At 44.0% G+C, this 18,140-nt stretch overlaps 1 protein-coding gene across 1 annotated transcript in view; it reads right to left on the bottom strand.

The window, feature by feature from the left end:
* gpr137ba (G protein-coupled receptor 137Ba) overlaps positions 1 to 18,140 on the bottom strand; it is a 34,453-nt gene that overhangs the window by 15,109 nt on the left and 1,204 nt on the right. The window contains exons 2-3 of the mRNA XM_078213775.1: positions 2,791 to 2,840; positions 446 to 668 (exon numbers count right to left, since the gene is read on the bottom strand). Coding sequence (XP_078069901.1) covers positions 446 to 668; positions 2,791 to 2,840 — 273 coding nt within the window. The remainder of the gene's footprint in view (positions 1 to 445; positions 669 to 2,790; positions 2,841 to 18,140) is intronic.

Raw genomic sequence — 18,140 nt, 5'->3', positions numbered from 1 at the left:
CCCACAGTCTGAAAGACGTGCTGGTTAGGTGCATTGGCCATGCTAAATTCTCCCTCAGTGTACCCGAACAGGCACCAGAGTGTGGTGACTAGGGGATTTTCACAGTAACTTCATTGCAGTGTTAATGTAAGCCTAATTGTGACACTCATAAATAAACTTAAACTTTAAACTTTACTGTGGTAACTGTAAAATTGCAAAATTGAAATCAGAAGCATTTCAGTGAGATCTTACATTGGACCAGTGTCCGTGACTCTCCAGTGCAACTCCCCACCATACAGGAAGTCAGCACTGTCATCAATTGATTTATTTCTGCTGAAACACCATGTCTTGAGGTCAGCATTTTGTAGATAATTTATTTTCGCGGAGATAGAAAATGATCAGGAGGCAACACTTAACAGAAACATTTGGTCATATCTAACCCACGATTTTATGTAGGAAAACAAACCTTAGATTCTAAATATATATTGGCCAGGGACATTTTAGCAATCTTGTAGAGGCTCACAGACAGTGAGATTGCACACAGCACAAAGAGGGTGTCATTGATCGCTACACGGACAAACACAATGGTCTTTGTTTCAGGGTGTGTGATCTTCACAAGCAATGCACACGTTAAGTTTACCACAAGGAATAGGAGACTGGCGAAGAAGAAAATCAGCTGAAGGGGCAGCCTAGAATAAAAAAGAAACATTCATTCAACATGACTTCAACATGGAACCAGTCTCGTCCAACTGCTGCTAAAATCCTCATCCATAAGAGCATAAGACATAGGAGCAGAATTAGGCCACTCGGCCCATCGAATCTACTCCACCATTCAATCATGGCTGACATTTTTCTCATCCTCATTCTCCTGCCTTCTCCCCATAACCCCTGATCCCCTTATTAATCAAGATCCTATCTATCTCTGTCTTAAAGACACTCAATGATCTGGCCTCCACAGCCTTCTGCAGCAAAGAGTTCCACAGGTTCACCACCCTCTGGCTGAAGAAATTCCTCCTCATCTCTGTTTTAAAGGATCGCCCCTTTAGTCTGAGGTTGTGCCCTCTGGTTCTAGTTTTTCTTACTAGTGGAAACATCCTCGCCACATCCACTCTATCCAGGCCTCGCAGTATCCTGCAAGTTTCAATAAGATCCCCCCCTCATCCTTCTAAATTCCAATGAGTGCAGACCCAGAGTCCTCAACTGTCCAAACTTTTATCACCCTCACCCCCTTATCCTATATCCTCCATAAAGTTAGACTCATCCTGAACTCTGCCTCCCATATTTTTAATTGCACCAAGTCCCATCAACTCATGACCACTCTTGTTTCTTGAACTAAGTTGGCCCCATGGCTCGGTAACACTTTGAATTTAAGATTCTCATCCTATTCTCAAATCCTTCCATGACCTCACCCCTCCCTACCTCTCTGACCTTCTCCACCCCTACAACCCTCCAAAATCTCTACACTTCTCCAATTCCAGCCACGTGCACATCCTCAGTTTTCTCAGTCACTCCATGACTGGTGGCTGCAGCTCCCACAGCCTGGGCCCTGAGTTCTGAAATTCTCTCCCTCAATTTCTCTGCCTCTCCACTTTATAATCTGAGCAATATTTGATCACCTGCCCTGCATGGCTATGTGAGATCTGGTGCCAGATCTTGTTTGCTCATCTGGAGAGCCTCGAGATGTTTTGCCATTTTACTAACGCGATATAATTGTTAGAGTTATCAACAAGCAGTATTAATAAAGCATATTCATTCTAATAGCCCCCATAACACTATCACTTGAATACTTAATACCTTCTGAAGTTGCCTAGAAGGTTTGTTATTTGTGCTAACATTCACTGAGTGGCTGATGAAGACCTAACACTCAAAGCAGCCAGAAACGGACAATAAATGCAGGTAATGATCATGGGACTAGCTGGGAGGGCACCATGGTCGACATGGACCGGTTGGGCCGAAGGGCCTGTTTCCATGCTTTATTGCTCTATGACTCTATTTCCATCAGAATATGATCTTCACAATGGCATTAAATTAAAAGATTCCTTTCAGCATAAATAAAAGCTTGCCTGTTAGCTAATTTCACTATAACTGTACTATACTACGGTAAGATTGTAACTACTACAGACTTGCTATACTGTAATGTTAATTATAGACTGTGACCAAACTGTGTGGAGTTTGCATGTTCTCCCCGTGTCTGCGTGGGTTTCTTCCAGATGCTCCGGTTTCCTCCCACAGTCCAAAGCCGTGCTGGTTAAGTTGATTGGCCATGCTAAATTAACCCTAGTTTCGGGGGGTTTACAGGGATAGGGTGGGATTGCTGTCAGTACAGGCTTGATGGGCCGAATGGCTTCCTTCCGTACTGTAGGGATTCTATGGATTCTGTGGACCACTATACAATGGTAATATGGACTGACGATTATATCATGATATCAGTCCAAAAGATGTGCGGGTTAGGTTGATTGGCCAGGTTAAAAATTGCCCCTTAGAGTCCTGAGATGCGTAGGTTAGAGGGATTAGTGGGTAAATATGTGGGGGTAGGGCCTGGGTGGGATTGTGGTCGGTGCAGACTCGATGGGCCGAATGGCCTCCTTCTGCACTGTAGGGTTTCTATGATTTCTATGATAATAGAATGCAGATTGTGACGACTAGGTAACAGTAATAGATTCTATACTCCAATTGTACAATACAATGGCAATAAAATGTAAATTATAATTGTTCTAATAGTAACAGGTTATGGACTGATTACTATATAATGGTGTGAGTGTAGGTTAGGGCTACTACATAATGATAATAAAGCACAGACTGGGATTTTACCTGTATTTTTGAAGCTCTGGGTAGTACTTGGATTTTGCTTTGAAAATCACCTAGAATATAAAATCTACTGTTTAAATATTCAAACTTTGCAATATTTAGAATTTATTTCACTTGAATACAGTTATTAAGATTGACCCAAATGGATGGAAATATGTCTGAGAATTACACAATGCACTGAAGCAGTCACAGGCCAAATGTTCCAACACTGTTGATGGATTAAGTTGCTGATATATATTACAAGCAGTTTCACTAGTTTTATCACTAGTTTACAAAGCTAATCCAAGCTCTTTGATCATTTGAATTAGATTTGATTTGATTTATTACTGTCACATGTATTGAGATACAGTGAAAAGTATTGTTTCTTGCACACTATATAGACAATGCATACTGTTCATAGAGAAGGAAAGGAGAGAGTGTAGGATGTAGTGTTAGAGTCATAGCTAGGGTGTGGAGAAAGATCAACTTAATATAAGGTAAGTCCATTCAAAAGTACGACGGCAGCAGGGAAGAAGCTGTTCTTCAGTCGGTTGGTACGTGATCTCAGATTTTTGTATCTTTTTCTTGATGGAAGAAGGTAAAAGAGAGTGTGTCCGGGGTGTGTGGGGTCCTTGATTATGCTGGCTGCTTTTCCAAGGCAGCGGGAAGTGTAGACGGAGTCAATGGACTGGTTTGCATGATGGACTGGGCTACATTCACAACTCTTTGTAGTTTCTTGCAGGCTTGGTCGGAGCAGGAGCCATACCAAGCTGTGATACATCCAGAAAGAATGCTTTCTATGGTGCATCTGTAAAGGTTAGTGAGAGTCATAGCGGACATGCCAAATTTCCTTAGCCTCCTGAGAAAGCACAGGCATTGGTGAACTTTCTTAACTATAGTGCGGCGTAGAGGGACCAGGACAGCTTGTTGGTGATCTGGACACTTAGAAACTTGAAGCTCTCGACCATTTCCACTTTATCCCCATTGATGTAGACAAGGCCATGTTCTCTGCCACACTTCCTGAAGACATGCGTTTATTGGAGAACTGACAGCCATGACAAGTAAGCTTTTGTTACTGATAGGCGAATTGCTTTTTTCATAATTAAATTATTGGTTACAAAAAGAGATCTTGAAAAGCACATCTACACACAAAGCAGGGTAGATGTTAGAACTCTCTTTCACAAACAGCAGTTGATGCTCGATCAGTTGCTATCTTTAAATCTGAGATAGATACATTTTGTTAAGCAAAGGTATTCAGGGATATGGGCCAAAGGCAGGTAATGGAGTTAGACCACAGATCAGCCGTGATCACATTGAATGGAAGAACAGGCTTGATGGGCTGAATTACTTACTCCTGTTCCTATGGTTGTATAAAAACTGTGTCAAATCCTGCAGCGATATAAATTTACAAGACTTTAAATAAAACTTCTTTACTGGTCCACCCTACCCCAGGCTAACAGTGCGGCCATTTTGGCGCAGAGGTAGAGCCTTAACCTGGAGCCACTCTTTGTTACAAACACCTTGTTCAGGAGTTTCTCCAGAGAGATTGGACTTTTCAAACTGAGCCATAAATAACATGACACTGTCAAACTGAAAGAAACAACTTACTATGGTTCATCATTAATATTTGCCTGAGATTGTTAATTGAAATAACATAAGCTAAAATAGACTAAGATTCAAAATGCTTTCTTGGATCAAGTTGCTTTTCTCAAACTCATAGTTATCTACAAAATGTATTTAGTTTCCCAATTCCCTCCCCTTTTCTGAAGACACTAAAGGAAGAGGAGACCAGAAAGCCCATAAGACCATAAGATATAGGAGCAGAATTAGGCCACTCGGCCCATCGAATCTGCTCTGCCATTCAATCATGGCTGATATGATTCTCAACCCTATTCTCTCGCCTTTTCCCTGTAACCTTTGACCCCCCCACTAATCAAGAACCTATCTATCTCTGTCTTAAATACACTCACTGCCCTGGCCTCCACAGCCTTCTGTGGCAATGAATTCCACAGATTCACCAGCCTCTGGCTGAAGAAATTCCCCCTCATTCCCTTGAGCGTATTCACTTATTCAGTTATATTATGGCTGATTTACATCTCAATCCCATTTACCTGCCTTAGTTTCATATCCCTTGGTATCCTGACCTAATAAAGTTCCATCAATCTTAATCGAAAATTTCAAAATTAAGGGGAGCCTCACCAGCGTTTTGGGGGAGAGGTTTCTAGGTTTCCACTAACTGTTGTGGGATGGGTGCTTGCTGCCGTCACTACCTCTAAGGTTATGCCCCTTTGTCTTTGACTCCCCACTGGAGCAAATGGTTTCTCTCTCAATTTGCACTGTCAACTCCTTTAATCATCTAAGAATGTCAGTTAGATTTCTTTTTCTAAAAATATACTTCATTCGTAAAATTTGTAATTCCAAAACATTTCGAATTGAGCATTACAGAAAGTGCAATAAAATTCAACTTTTCTCCATACTGCATATCTCACTCTCAGGGGAGGCAATGGCCTAGTGATCTTATCGCTAGACTATTAATCCAGAAAGTCAGCTAATGCTCTGGGGACCTGGGTTCGAATCTCACCATGACAGATGGTGGAATTTGAATTCAATAAAAAAAAAACTGCAATTAATAATCTACTGATGACCATGAAACCATTGTCGATTGTTGGAAAAAATCTCATCTGGTTTACTAATGTCCTTTTGAAAAGGAAATCCTTGCCTGGGCTGGCCTACATGTGACTCCAGAGCCACAGCAATGTGGTTGACTCTCAACTGCCCTCAGGCAACTAGGGATGGGCAATAAATGCTGGCCAGCCAGCGACACCCACGTCCCATGAATGAATAAATAAAAGGTGCTTCAATATTCTTGATATTTACAATGTAAATTCCGTGTCAGGCATGGAGTGGCTGCCCCACACTTTAGTGCATCCCTCAGCATGTAATCCTGGACCTTGGGATGCGTCAGTCCACAACACTCGGTCATGCACTGGAAGATCAGCAAGTTTCGGGCAGGCGAAAAAGTGTCGTTTGCCGAGTTGGTGGTCCTACAGCTACAACTGATGTTTATCTCGGTGTGCATCCCTGGGAACAGCCCACAGAGCACAGAGTCCTGTGTCACAGAGCTTGGTATGAACCTCAACAAAAAACATCCATTGCATCTCTTTCCAGACCTTCTTTGCATAGACACATTCCAGTAGGATAAAAGCAAATTACTGCGGATGCTGGAATCTGAAACCAAAAGAGAAAATGCTGGAAAATCTCAGCAGCCCTGGCAACATCTGTAGGGAGAGAAAAGAGCTGACATTTCGAGTCCAGACGACTCTTTGTCAAAGCTAAAAGGCATAGAAAATGGGAGATATTTATACTGCAAAGTGAGGCAGTGAAAGATGAGTCATAGCCACAGAAACCAAGGAAACCAGCTAATGACTGTCCACAGAGAGAATAAAGGGTGTGAATGGCCAAATAGCAGTGAAGCTAAAATGAAGATGTTGGGGGGTGGGGGGTGGGGGGCGGGGGATGGGGGGTAGGAAAATGGATGGAACAGAGATAAGATTTAGAAAAGGAGAAGCAAAGGGGAAGAAAAGGGAAGGGAAGGGGCGTAAAGTAGGAGGGGGAAGAAAAATGAAGAAAGACAATAAAGAAATAAAAAGTAGAGAACAGTAAAAAATTAAATAAAATAGAATGAAAGCAAAGCGGTTCGAAGTGGGGTAGAGCAAATCACATAGAAAGTGGGAGATATTTATACTGTTGGGCATAGAAACTGGGAGACATGAAGGTCAGGGGACACGGTAGCACAATGGTTAGCACTGCTGCTTCACAGCTCCAGGGTCCCGGGTTCGATTCCCAGCTTGGGTCACTGTCTGTGTGGAGTTTGCACATTCTCCCCATGTCTGCGTGGGTTTCCTCTGGGTGCTCCGGTTTCCTCCCACAGTCCAAAGATGTGTGGGTTAGGTTGATTGGCCATGCTAAAAAATTGCCCTTAGTGTCCTGAGATGCGTAGATTAGTGGGTAAATATGTAGGGGTATGGAGGTAGGGCCTGGGTGGGATTGTGGTCGGTGCAGACTCGATGGGCCGAATGGCCTCTTTCTGTACTGTAGGGTTTCTATGATGGGCTCTCCCGCGCACATGTGCAGTTTCCCCTACATTCCAGTAGGAGGTGGACAAGAGTCACTTTTCCACCACAGCCCATCTTGAAGGCAATGTGTGAAGGAGGTGTGACTCCCATCATGCAGGAAGGATCTGATGGGGAGAGCCTTTCTCACCACCTGACAAGCAACATCTTGGTGCTTGTTTGAAAGTTCTGGTGATGATGCAATCTGCCATGTGACTGACAGTCTGCTCAGGGAACCATGGGACAGGATCCATTATTTTCCTTTCCCATGGGTCCTCATTTGGGCCACTGCCTTGTTTAGACTCTTTGACCACTTTTTCATGAGGAATGGCTGGGTTGGCACAGTCCAATTGAATGGAGTCTTCCATGGCAATGTGAGCAGACCCATCCTTACAGGGGCAGGAAAAGCCTCTGCATGTAGTGACATTTGGTTTGCATACCAAGGGACTATACAGTTTGATGCAGATATACACAAAGTGACCACAAGGATGACATTGGGTATTGAACATGGTCCATTTTCAGCCTCTTGATAAAAGAGAAGGTGGCTTGGATAACCATCACAGCGCAGAGTGAGGATTGGGCCAGACCTGGGCCATGTACAGCAACACCAAGAGCACCTCACACTTAATCACCAGGCTCTTACCCACAATGAAGAGAGAGCGTCACTCGTACATGGCCAGTTTTTGATTCATCATAATTACTTGCTCTTTCCAGTTTTTTAGCACGTGCCCTGGCCCCTCTGATCCATATCCTCAGCACCTTCAGGTAGTCTGATTGATAGCAAAGGGGAGAAGGATCAGTCAGCCCAGTTCCCCAAGAACATGGCCTTACCCTGGTCATGATTTACCTTGGCTCCCGAACTGGTCGCAATTGATCAGCAGTCTGTGCACCAAGAGAGGATTGGTGGACAAAGACAGTTAAAATGTCAGTTAGGTAACATTTTAACACTCTGTCCTTGAGAGACTGCAAGCCAAATTTGTACAACCGTCTTCATCATTTAGCTCTTGCTGGATAAGGTCCAACATGTGTTATCTGCCTCCATGTCCAAGATTTAAAGTTTATTTAATAGCGTCACAAGTAGGCTTACATTAACACTGCAATGAAATTACTGTGAAAATCCCGTAGTTGCCACACTCCGGCATCTGTTCGGGTACACTGAGGGAGAATTTAGCCCAGCCAATGCACCTGACCAGCACGTCTTTCAGACTGTGGGAGGAAACCGGAGCACCCGGAGGAAACCCATGCAGACACGGGGAGAACGTGCAGACTCCGCACAGACAGTGTCCCAAGCCAGGAATTGAACCTGGATCCCTGGCACTGTGAGGCAGCAGTGCTAACCACTGTGCCACCGTGCCGCCCTAGGCTAGCCCTAAATTAGGCTAAATAAGACCTAGAACTTTCAGAATGTAGTTTCCTCTTCTTGTGTTTTACCCTTTTTAAAATAAGAATAAATATATTGCATCCACCGATGGCCTCTAGAGGGAGATTCTGGTCTGCTAATCTACATTACCCACTGGTATAAAATCATTTAAAACATTTAATCTGCCAGGAAGTCTGCGCAATTTTTCAGACAAGTGAGACTGTACAAGTGGCGGACTGGGGTACAAGCAGATAAGAACAACAATTTGCATTTATATAGCACCTTTAACATAGTAGAATATCCTGAGGCACTTCAAACAAAATTTGACAGCAAGCCAAATAAGGAGATGGCGGCACGATGTCACCATGGTTAGTGCTGCTGCCTCACAGCACCAGGGACCTGGTTCAATTCCCATCTTGGGTCACTATCTGTGCGGAGTCTGCACGTTCTCCCCGTGTCTGCGTGGGTTTCCTTCAGGTGCTCTGGTTTCATCCCACAGTCCGAAAGACTTGCTGGTTAGGTGCATTGGCCATGTTAAATTCTCCCTCAGTGTACCCGAACAGGCGCCGGAGTGTGGTGACTAGGGGATTTTCACAGTAACTTCATTGCAGTGTTAATGCCTACTTGTGACACTAATAAATAAACTTAACCTAACGTAGACATTAAGGTAGATGACCAAAAGCATGGTCAAAGAGATAAATTTTAAGGAACGTATTAAAGGAGGAAAGAGATATTGAGATATAATGACATTAATGAGGAAATTCCATTGTGTAGGGCCCAGGCTCCAATTATAGACTGTACCATCTGTACACAGCGGGCATTAAGATGTGGCACCTATCAGGGAAGGAGAACACATTAATTCAGATTTCCATGCTGAGTTCGAGTCATTGAGAACAGGATGAAAACTCCTAGCGAGAACTGAAGGCAGGATGGACATACACTGACTGGGCATGGTAATCCTTTTTATTCATTCCTGGGACATGGCCAGCATTTATTGTCCATCCCTAATTGCCCTTGGAAGGCAATTGAGAGTCAACCACATTGCTGTGGCTCTGGAGTCACATGTAGGTGAGACCCAGATAAGGACAGCAGATTTCCTTCCCAAAAGGATATTGGCGAACCAGGTGGGTTTTTCCGACAATCGACAATGGATTCATGGTCATCAGCAGATTCTTAATTCCAGATTTTTTAAATTGAATTCAAATTCCACCAACTGCCGTGGCAGGATTCGAACCCAGGTCCCCAGAGCATTAGCTGAGTTTCTGGATTAATAGCCCAGCGATAATACCACTAGGCCATGGCTATGGCCTATACCAGTTCTATCTGCAGCATATTTCTGGATGCGTGACCTTAGATGAGCTGGAATTGCTTGATTTATCTATAATTATGTGACGATCTTATGCTTTCCGAGTTGTAGCTTAAACTGAGTTTTTTGAATATTGAATTCTTTAAGACAAAGGGACTATTGATGCAGAAGCTTTAACGTAATTTAGAAGGGAATTGGATAAGCATTTGAATAGAAAGAACATAAAAGGATGTGGAGAAAGGCCAACAAACTAGGATTACAGTAAATAGCTCCAATTAAAGAGTTACCATTGATTATAGGCACGATGCTGAGTTTCTGCCATTCTAATTCAATAAGCTCTCAAGTTTTTTTGAAATTCTGGAGAGAATTTTACTCGCCTACACAAGACGGGATCACAGTGCGGGAGGGGCTGGGAATAATATCGGGGGGAACCTTGTTAATTGTATAAATTAACATTAATATACAGGCCATTGAGTCAATGTTGGTTCTTTGCAAGAACAACTTGGGCCTGTGTCTTCTCTCTTCAGATAATTATCCAACGCCTCCTTTTGAAAACCCAAGTTAAATCTGCCTCCACCAATCCTCGGCATTACATTCCAGATCCTAAGCACAATTTGTAAATCATAGAATCAACAGTGCAGAAGGAGGCCATTCAGCCCACCGAGTCTGCACCAACAACAATCCCACCCAGATCCTATCCCCATAACCCCATGTATTTATCCTGCTAATCCCCTTGACACTAAGGGGCAATTTAGCATGGCCAATTAACCTAACCCGCACATCTTTGGACTGTGGGAGGAAACCAGAGCACCCGGAGGAAACCTACACAGACATGGGGAGAACGTGCAGACTCCACACAGTGACCCGAGGCCGGAATCGAACCTGGGGCCTTTGCGCTGTGAGGGAGCAGTGCTAACCACTGTGCCACCGTGCTGCCCAATTTGGTAAAATCTTTTTCCACAATGACTGAAGCCTCACAGGTGGATGTAAAAGATCCTATGGCACTATCCTGAGGAAAAACATGAGAGTTCTTCTTGGTTTCATGATCCAAAATTATTCTTCACACAACATCACTGGAAAGAAACAAAAAACAGAAAATGCTGTAAAATTTCAGCCGGTCTGACCACATCTGTGGAGAGAGAATAGAGCCAACGTTTCGAGTCTGGGAAGGGTCACCCAGATTGGAAATGTTGGCTCTATTCTCTCTCCACAGATGCTCAGACCTGCTGAGATTTTCCAGCATTTCCTGTTTTTGTTTCCGATTCCAGCATCCGCAATAATTTTGCTTTTATCACTGAAAAGATGATATTTTTATTATCAGATTGCCATTTTTCAGACCTCACTGCTTGCAAAAGGTTCCCTACAATACAACTGTCTCTGTACTTCAGGAGTAGTTTACTGGCTGTAAGGTGACTTGGAACATATGAAAGGTGCTGTAGAAACGCAAGTCTTTCATTTGTTTGGAATCACCCACAATTTCCTGGCCTTTTCCTAATGTACATTCCTGCTCTGGAGATTTTGCACTGGAACTCTTTCGAAAAACTGGTCCTTTTGATTTTTCACCTATGTTTCTCAACCCAACTTTCTTTCCAGAGCTGATTGTCCAGGGGACTGGCAAGGAATCCAGAATTCCCTTTCTAACGATTATCACGAAACAGGTTGGAATGGTTAACTTAGTCACTCGCACAACTTTAATTCATGTTCACTCAGTAAACACTCTCAAACAAGTCCTCAATCTTTAAATCAGGCTGGAAGGAAAGGAATGCGTCATTTAAATAGTGCCTTTTGTGACCTCAGGGCATCCCAAAGCTCTTTGCAACCAATTTCTGAAACGTAGTCAATATTGCAGTGCAGGAGGTGAGGGACTATCTACACCAAGCCCCACAAAGGGTAACTTGGACACATGAACAAACAATCCTTCCTGTGTTCAACTGAGAGGACAGCTGGGCCTTGTTTTAATGCCTTATCTGAAAAATAGTACCCCCTAACATAAGATGTAGGAGAAGAATTTGGCCATTTGACCCATTGAGTCCACTCCGCCATTCGATCATTGCTGACATGCTCCTCATCCCCATTTTTCTGCCTTCTCCCCATAACCCTTCAACCCATTACCGATTAAAAATCTGTCTAACTCCTCCTTAAATTTACTCACTGTCCCAGCATCCACCGCACTTTGGGGTAGCGAATTCCACAGATTCACAACCCTTTGGGAGAAGTAGTTTCTCCGCAACTCTGTTTTAAATTTGTTACCCCTTATCCTAAGACTATGACCTCTCGTCCTAGAATGCCCCACAAGAGGAAGTATCCGCTCCATGTCTATTTTATCCATATCTTTTATCATCTAGTGTACCTCAATTTGATCTCCCCTCATTTTTCTAAATTCCAGAGAGTATGGGCCTAAACGGTTCAATCTCTCTTCACACGTCAAACTCCTCATCTCTGGAATCAATCTAGTGAACCTCCTCTGAACTGCCTCCAATGCCACTGCATCTTTCCTCAAATACAGGGAACAAAACTGTGCACAATACTCCAGGTGCGGCCTCACTAATGCCTTGTATTGTTGCAACAATACTTCCTTACCTATTCCTTTATATTTTATTCCATTCCAACAGTGCAGTATTAGACCATAAGACCACAAGATATAGGAGCAGAATTAGGCCATTTGGCCCATCGAGTCTGCTCCACCATTCGATCATGGCTGTTCTGATTCTCATCCCCATTCTTCTGCCTTCTCCCATAACCCTTGATCCCCTTATTGATCAAGAACCTATTTATTTCTGTCTTAAAGACACTCACTGACCCGGCCTCCACAGCCCTCTGTGGCAATGAGTTCCACAGATTCACCACCCTCTGGCTGAACAAATTCCTCCTCACCTCGGTTTTAAAGGGTCGTCCCTTCACTCTGAGGTTGTGCCCTTGAGTTCTAGTCTCTCCCACTACAGAATATCAGCTTGCATGATGTTCAGAATGGTCCTTGGACCCACAATTTTCCAACAAGGTGGCACAGTGCTGCTTCCTGAACCATGGCTAACAGGTCTTGGGAAACATAGAAGATCGGAGCAGGAGGAGGCCATTCAGCCCTTCGAGCCTGCTCTGCCATTCATCACCATCATGCCCGATCATCCAACTCAATAGCCTAATCCTGCTTGCTCCCCATAAGCTTTGATCCCATTCGCCCCAAGTGCTGTATCCAGCCACCTCTTGAATACATTCAATGTTTTGGCATCAACTAGTTCCTGTGGTGATGAATTCCACAGGCTCACCACTCTCTGGGTGAAGAAATGTCTCCACACCTCCGTCCTAAATGGTGTACCCTGAATCCTCAGACTGTGACCCCTGGTTCTGGACTCCCCCACCATCGGGAACATCCTCCCTGCATCTACCCTGTCTAGTCCTGTTAGAATTTTATAAGTCTCTATGAGATTCCCCGTCATTCGTCTGAACTCCAGTGAAAACAATCCTAACCCAATCAATCTCTCCTCATACATCAGTCCCGCCATCCCTGGAATCAGCCTGGTAAACCTTCGCTGCACTCCCTCGAGAGCAAGAACATCCTTCCTCAGAAAAGGAGACCAACACTGCACACAATACTTTAGGTGTGGCCTCACCAAGATTTGAGAGTTGATTCACTAAATAAATTAGATCGCTATCAGAGTTTGTGTGATTTCAATATCTGTCCCACGGCTTTACTGATAATTCTGTGGTTTACCACCTTACTGACACGCACAAACTCAGCTTAGACTGCTTACACACAGAGACCGTTATTTGCAGCTTCCACTCCAGACTCTGTTCCCCAGTGACAACAGTCTGAGATGAAGCCAGTCTGTTTGTAACCTTGGTGTCATGTTTGATCCCAAAGTGAGCTTCCGACCGCCTCTTCATGCCATCACTAAGACCACTTATTTCCACCTCCATGACATTGCCTTACTTCTCCCCTCTCTCAACTCATCTGCTCATTGATACTTTTCACCCCCAGACTCAACTGTTCCAATGCACTCTTGGCTGGTCTCCCACATTCTACCCATTGAGCTAAAACTCTGCTGTTTGTGCCTTAACTCACAGAGAGTCCCGTTCTCCTGTCACCCCTATGTTCAGTGGCCCACGTTGGCTCCCAAACAAGTAACATCTTAATTTTAAAATTCTCATCCTTTTTTTCAAATCCCTCCATGGCCTCACCCCCTCCCTATCCATATAATCTGCCCCCCCCTTTGAGATATCTGCATGCCTTTAATTCTGCCCTCCTGTACATACCAATTTTAATTGCTCTATCATTGATGGCTGTGCCTTCAGTTCTCCAGGCTCGATCCGATACTGAGGAAAGACATTGGCACAGACAATGTGGAATCTGTATGGGTCGAGTTAAGAAACACCAAGGGTCAAAAAACATTTCTGGGGTGGTGTACAGACCACCAAACTGTAGTGGTAATGTTGGGAAAAGCATTAGATAGGAAATCAGAGACGCATGTGTTAAAGGAACGCCTGTGATTATGGGTGACTTTAATCTGCATACAGATTGGGAGAGTCAAATTAGTCACAGTAGAATAGAGGAGGAATTTCTGGCATAAATATGGGATGGTTTTCTGGACCAATATGTTGAGGAGCCAACAAGGTTACAGGATTAGGTATTGTGCAATGAGAAAGGAATAGTTGACAATCTAGTTGAGAGAGAACCCTTGGGGATGAGTGGCCATAATATGGTAGAATTCTTTATTAAGGTGAATAGTGACGTAGTTGATCCTGAGATCAGGGTCCTGAATCTCAATGAAATAAACTATGAATTGGCTATGATGAACTAGGAAACATTACTGAAAGGAAGGGCGATGGACTGGGAATGGCAAACATTTAAGAAATGAATAGGTGAACTCCAAAAGTTGTTTATTCCATTTGGCACAAGAGTGGAAAGGGAACTGTGGCCAAACCATGGGTTCCAAGGGAAATTAAAGATAGTATTAGATTCACAGAAGAAGCATACAAATTGACAATAAGGATTGAGAGCAGTTTAAAATTCAGCAAAGGAGGACCAAGGAATTGATTAAGAAGGGGAAAATAGAGTATGAAAGTAAGCTTGTGGGGAACATAAAAACTGACCGTAAACGTTAGTTTATAGGGACTTGGGTTCAATTCCCAGCTTGGGTCACTGTCTGTGTGGAGTCTGCACGTTCTCCCCGTGTCTGCGTGGGTTTCCTCCGGGTGCTCCGGTTCCTCCCACAGTGCAAAAGACATGCTGGTTAGGTGCATTGGCCGTGCTAAATTAATCCTAGTGTACCCGAACAGGCACTGGAGTGTGGCGACTAGGGGATTTTCACAGTAACTTCAGTGCAGTGTTAATGTAAGCCTACTTGTGACAGTAATAAATAAACTTAAACTTAAACTTTAAATGCCATTAATTACGAGGACTACTGTTATAAGGTGGTATATATACAAATCACCATTCCTTCACTGTCGCTGGAAATCCCAACCTAACAGCACTGTGGGTGTGCTCACACCACTTGGATTTGCAATGGTTCAAGAAGGTGTCTCACTACCATCTTATCAAGAGATGGGCAATAAATGCTGACCTAGCCAGCAACTCCCACATCCTGTGAATGAATTTTTAAAAAATGAACACGGAATTCCCCAGGAACTTCTGCCAGAAACAACCTGACTTGCTTACTCAGAAACATCCCGGAAGTATTTTGAGTGGAATGGAAGATATTGTGCAGACAGTATGAAATGTGCAGCAAACAACCAGAAGGTGAATGATTGATTCCTTTGTATTTCCCAGGGTTGGTTGAGGAGTATTGTTGGTCAGGTCACCGGGAGAATCCTCTATCACGCTTTAACTGGTGCCGTCGAATGGTTGAGATTCGCCTGAGCCACTGAAAGAGGCAGAGAATTCCAACATCTCATCCCCAGAAAAACAGCTCCAACAGTGCAGCACTTTGTTTGTAAATGGCGGACCTCCACCGGAGTAATTCCTGGAACGTGCAACCATGAGGGGAGGAGGTGACGGTCATTTATTAGCTTACATTAACACTGCAATGAAGTTACTGTGAAAATCCCCTGGTCACCACACTCCGGCGCCTGTTCGGGTACACTGAGGGAGAATTTAGCATGGCCAATCCACCTAACCAGCACGTCTTCCAGACTGTGAGAGGAAACCGGAGCACCCGGAGGAAACCCACACAGACACAGGGAGAACAAGCAGACTCCACACAGACAGTGACCCAAGCCAGGATCGAGCCTGGGTCCCTGGCGCTGTGAGGCAGCAGTGCTAACCATGCAATAAAATTGCCATGCTGCTGCAGGAATTTTCAAAGTGCAGCAGTTAGACAGATCCGCCTCAGATTAATGAAGACACAAAAAGCAGAAGCAGAATTAACGGAAATGAGAGAACTGCCAAGACCTAGTTTTAAACTTCTGCTTTCCTTCCCCTGTGATATTCCAGCAGAATACGTCTACTTTATCTAACCTCCTCCAGCCCAACAAACTTTGGAGAATTCTGCATTCAACTCCAGTCTCTTGTATACCCTCCACCCTCCCCGCCCCCATCCCACACCAATTCTCCTCAAGTTTTTCCTTTCAAAACCTTTCAGAATTTTCAACATCTCTCTTCAATTTTCCCTTAACCTGTTCTGTTCTAATGAGAGTAATTCAGGTTTCTCTTGTAATTTGTAACTAAAGTCCTGCATCCATTGTCGATTGCCGGAAAAACTCATCTGATTCACTAATGTCCTTTAGGGAAGGAAATCTGCCATCCTTACCCGGTCTGGCCTACATGTGATTCCAGAGCCACAGCAAAGTGGTTGACTCTCAACTGCTCTCTGAGGGCAACTAGAGATGGGCAATAAATGCTGGCCAGCCAGTGATGCCCATGTCTCATAAATGAATAAACAAAAAGCTCTAGTTTGCTCCCTCAATCTCGACACCTCTCCTTCATCCTTTAAAACCCACCTTAAAATCTACCTCTTTTTAGCCAAGTGTTTGGTCATCTGTCATATTGGCCCCTCTTTTGGTTTGATGTTAATTTTAGTCTGACTTTGCCCCTGTGAAAATGTCTCAGAATATTTTCCTTCATTAGAAATGCCGCTCAAATGCAAATTATTATTGTAGCCTCTTCCTCACTCTTATCATTTTCACATTTCATCTGCTTGTCTTTATCCTCTTAATTCCCAATTAAAAGAACATCCTGATCTTAATTATTTAATAGAGCAAATAGCTTGCTGCTGGTTACATGCAATCTTTCAAACATCACAAAGTTTCTTGTTACTGTGCATCGCAACATCGGTGGAGAATGGCTTGTAGTCCCTGCAATTTTATAACCTAATGAGAGAGTTTCTGTTCACTCATTCTGTCCTTTGAAAACTAGCGAGATAAGTCTGTCTGATTACTTGTTGGTCACCCTCTACTTTTCATCACAACACTTAGCCCACAGCCAACAAAACTAAAAAACTGGACAGTCAATGCCTAGAAGGGTAATGGTTTTAAGAATGGAGGGATGATACAGGTCCTTGGCTAGTTGAGTCATTGGTCACTATCCTGTTAACTTGGACAGTTTCCAGTTGTACACACCAGGGAGAAAGGTAGACTCAAAGGGAATATGGTGCAATGTTCACATAGCCCGGCACGTGTGTTGGAAAGAAGATTAATAAGGGGACCAGGGGTTATGGGGAAAAGGCAGGAGAATGGTGATGAGAAAAATATCAGCCATGATTGAATGGCGGAGCAGACTCGATGGGCTGAGTGGCCTAATTCTTCTCCAATGTCTTATGGTCTTAGGGAAGCACGGGTGGAGTGCTGGAAGTATTTTTCAATGAAATTTAAACATTGCTTCATATTCAGACTGATCTGGTCAGATCGCTCTCTGAATTTGTCTTCTTTCCAAACTTTCACATCATTACTCTGTCCTTCTGCCCTATAGTCTAGTCAATGTCTTGGAAAGAATTAACTGGTGAAAGGTCATGCAACTCGTGGTATCATTCTGACTTCTGAGTCAGAAAGTGGTTCAAGCCCCACTGCTGAGACTTTTGTGCATAGTCTGGACTCTCATTCCACTCCACGGCACGGTATGGGCGGCACGGTAGCACAGTGGTTAGCACTGCTGCTTCACAGCTCCAGGGTCCCGGGTTCGATTCCCGGCTCGGGTCACTGTCTGTGTGGAGTTTGCACATTCTCCTCGTGTCTGCGTGGGTTTCCTCCGGGTGCTCCGGTTTCCTCCCACAGTCCAAAGATGTGCAGGTTAGGTTGATTGGCTAGGTTAAAAATTGCCCCTTAGAGTCCTGGGATACGTAGGTTAGAGGGATTAGTGGGTAAAATATGTGGGGGTAGGGCCTGGGTGGGATTGTGGTCGGTGCAGACTCGATGGATCGAATGGCCTCCTTCTGCACTGTAGGGTTTCTATGATTCTATGATTTCCAGTACGAGGAAACTTTAAAGGTTAAACAGAGATTTCACCTGCCCTCCCAGGCAAAAGATCCCATGGCACAATATGAAAAAGAGGAGGGTTCTCCCAGTGTCACTCAACAGGATGGGTGGCCCAGTGGTTAGCATTGCTGTCTCACAGCACCAGGGACCCAGGTTCGATTCCCGGCTTGTGTCACTGTCTGTGCGGATTCTG

The sequence above is a fragment of the Mustelus asterias genome, chromosome 5 (assembly GCF_964213995.1).
Source record: "Mustelus asterias chromosome 5, sMusAst1.hap1.1, whole genome shotgun sequence".
In the NCBI taxonomy this organism is placed as follows: domain Eukaryota; kingdom Metazoa; phylum Chordata; class Chondrichthyes; order Carcharhiniformes; family Triakidae; genus Mustelus; species Mustelus asterias.
The sequence above is the reverse complement of the archived record's forward strand: the minus strand, read 5'-3'. Positions and strand labels throughout refer to the sequence as shown.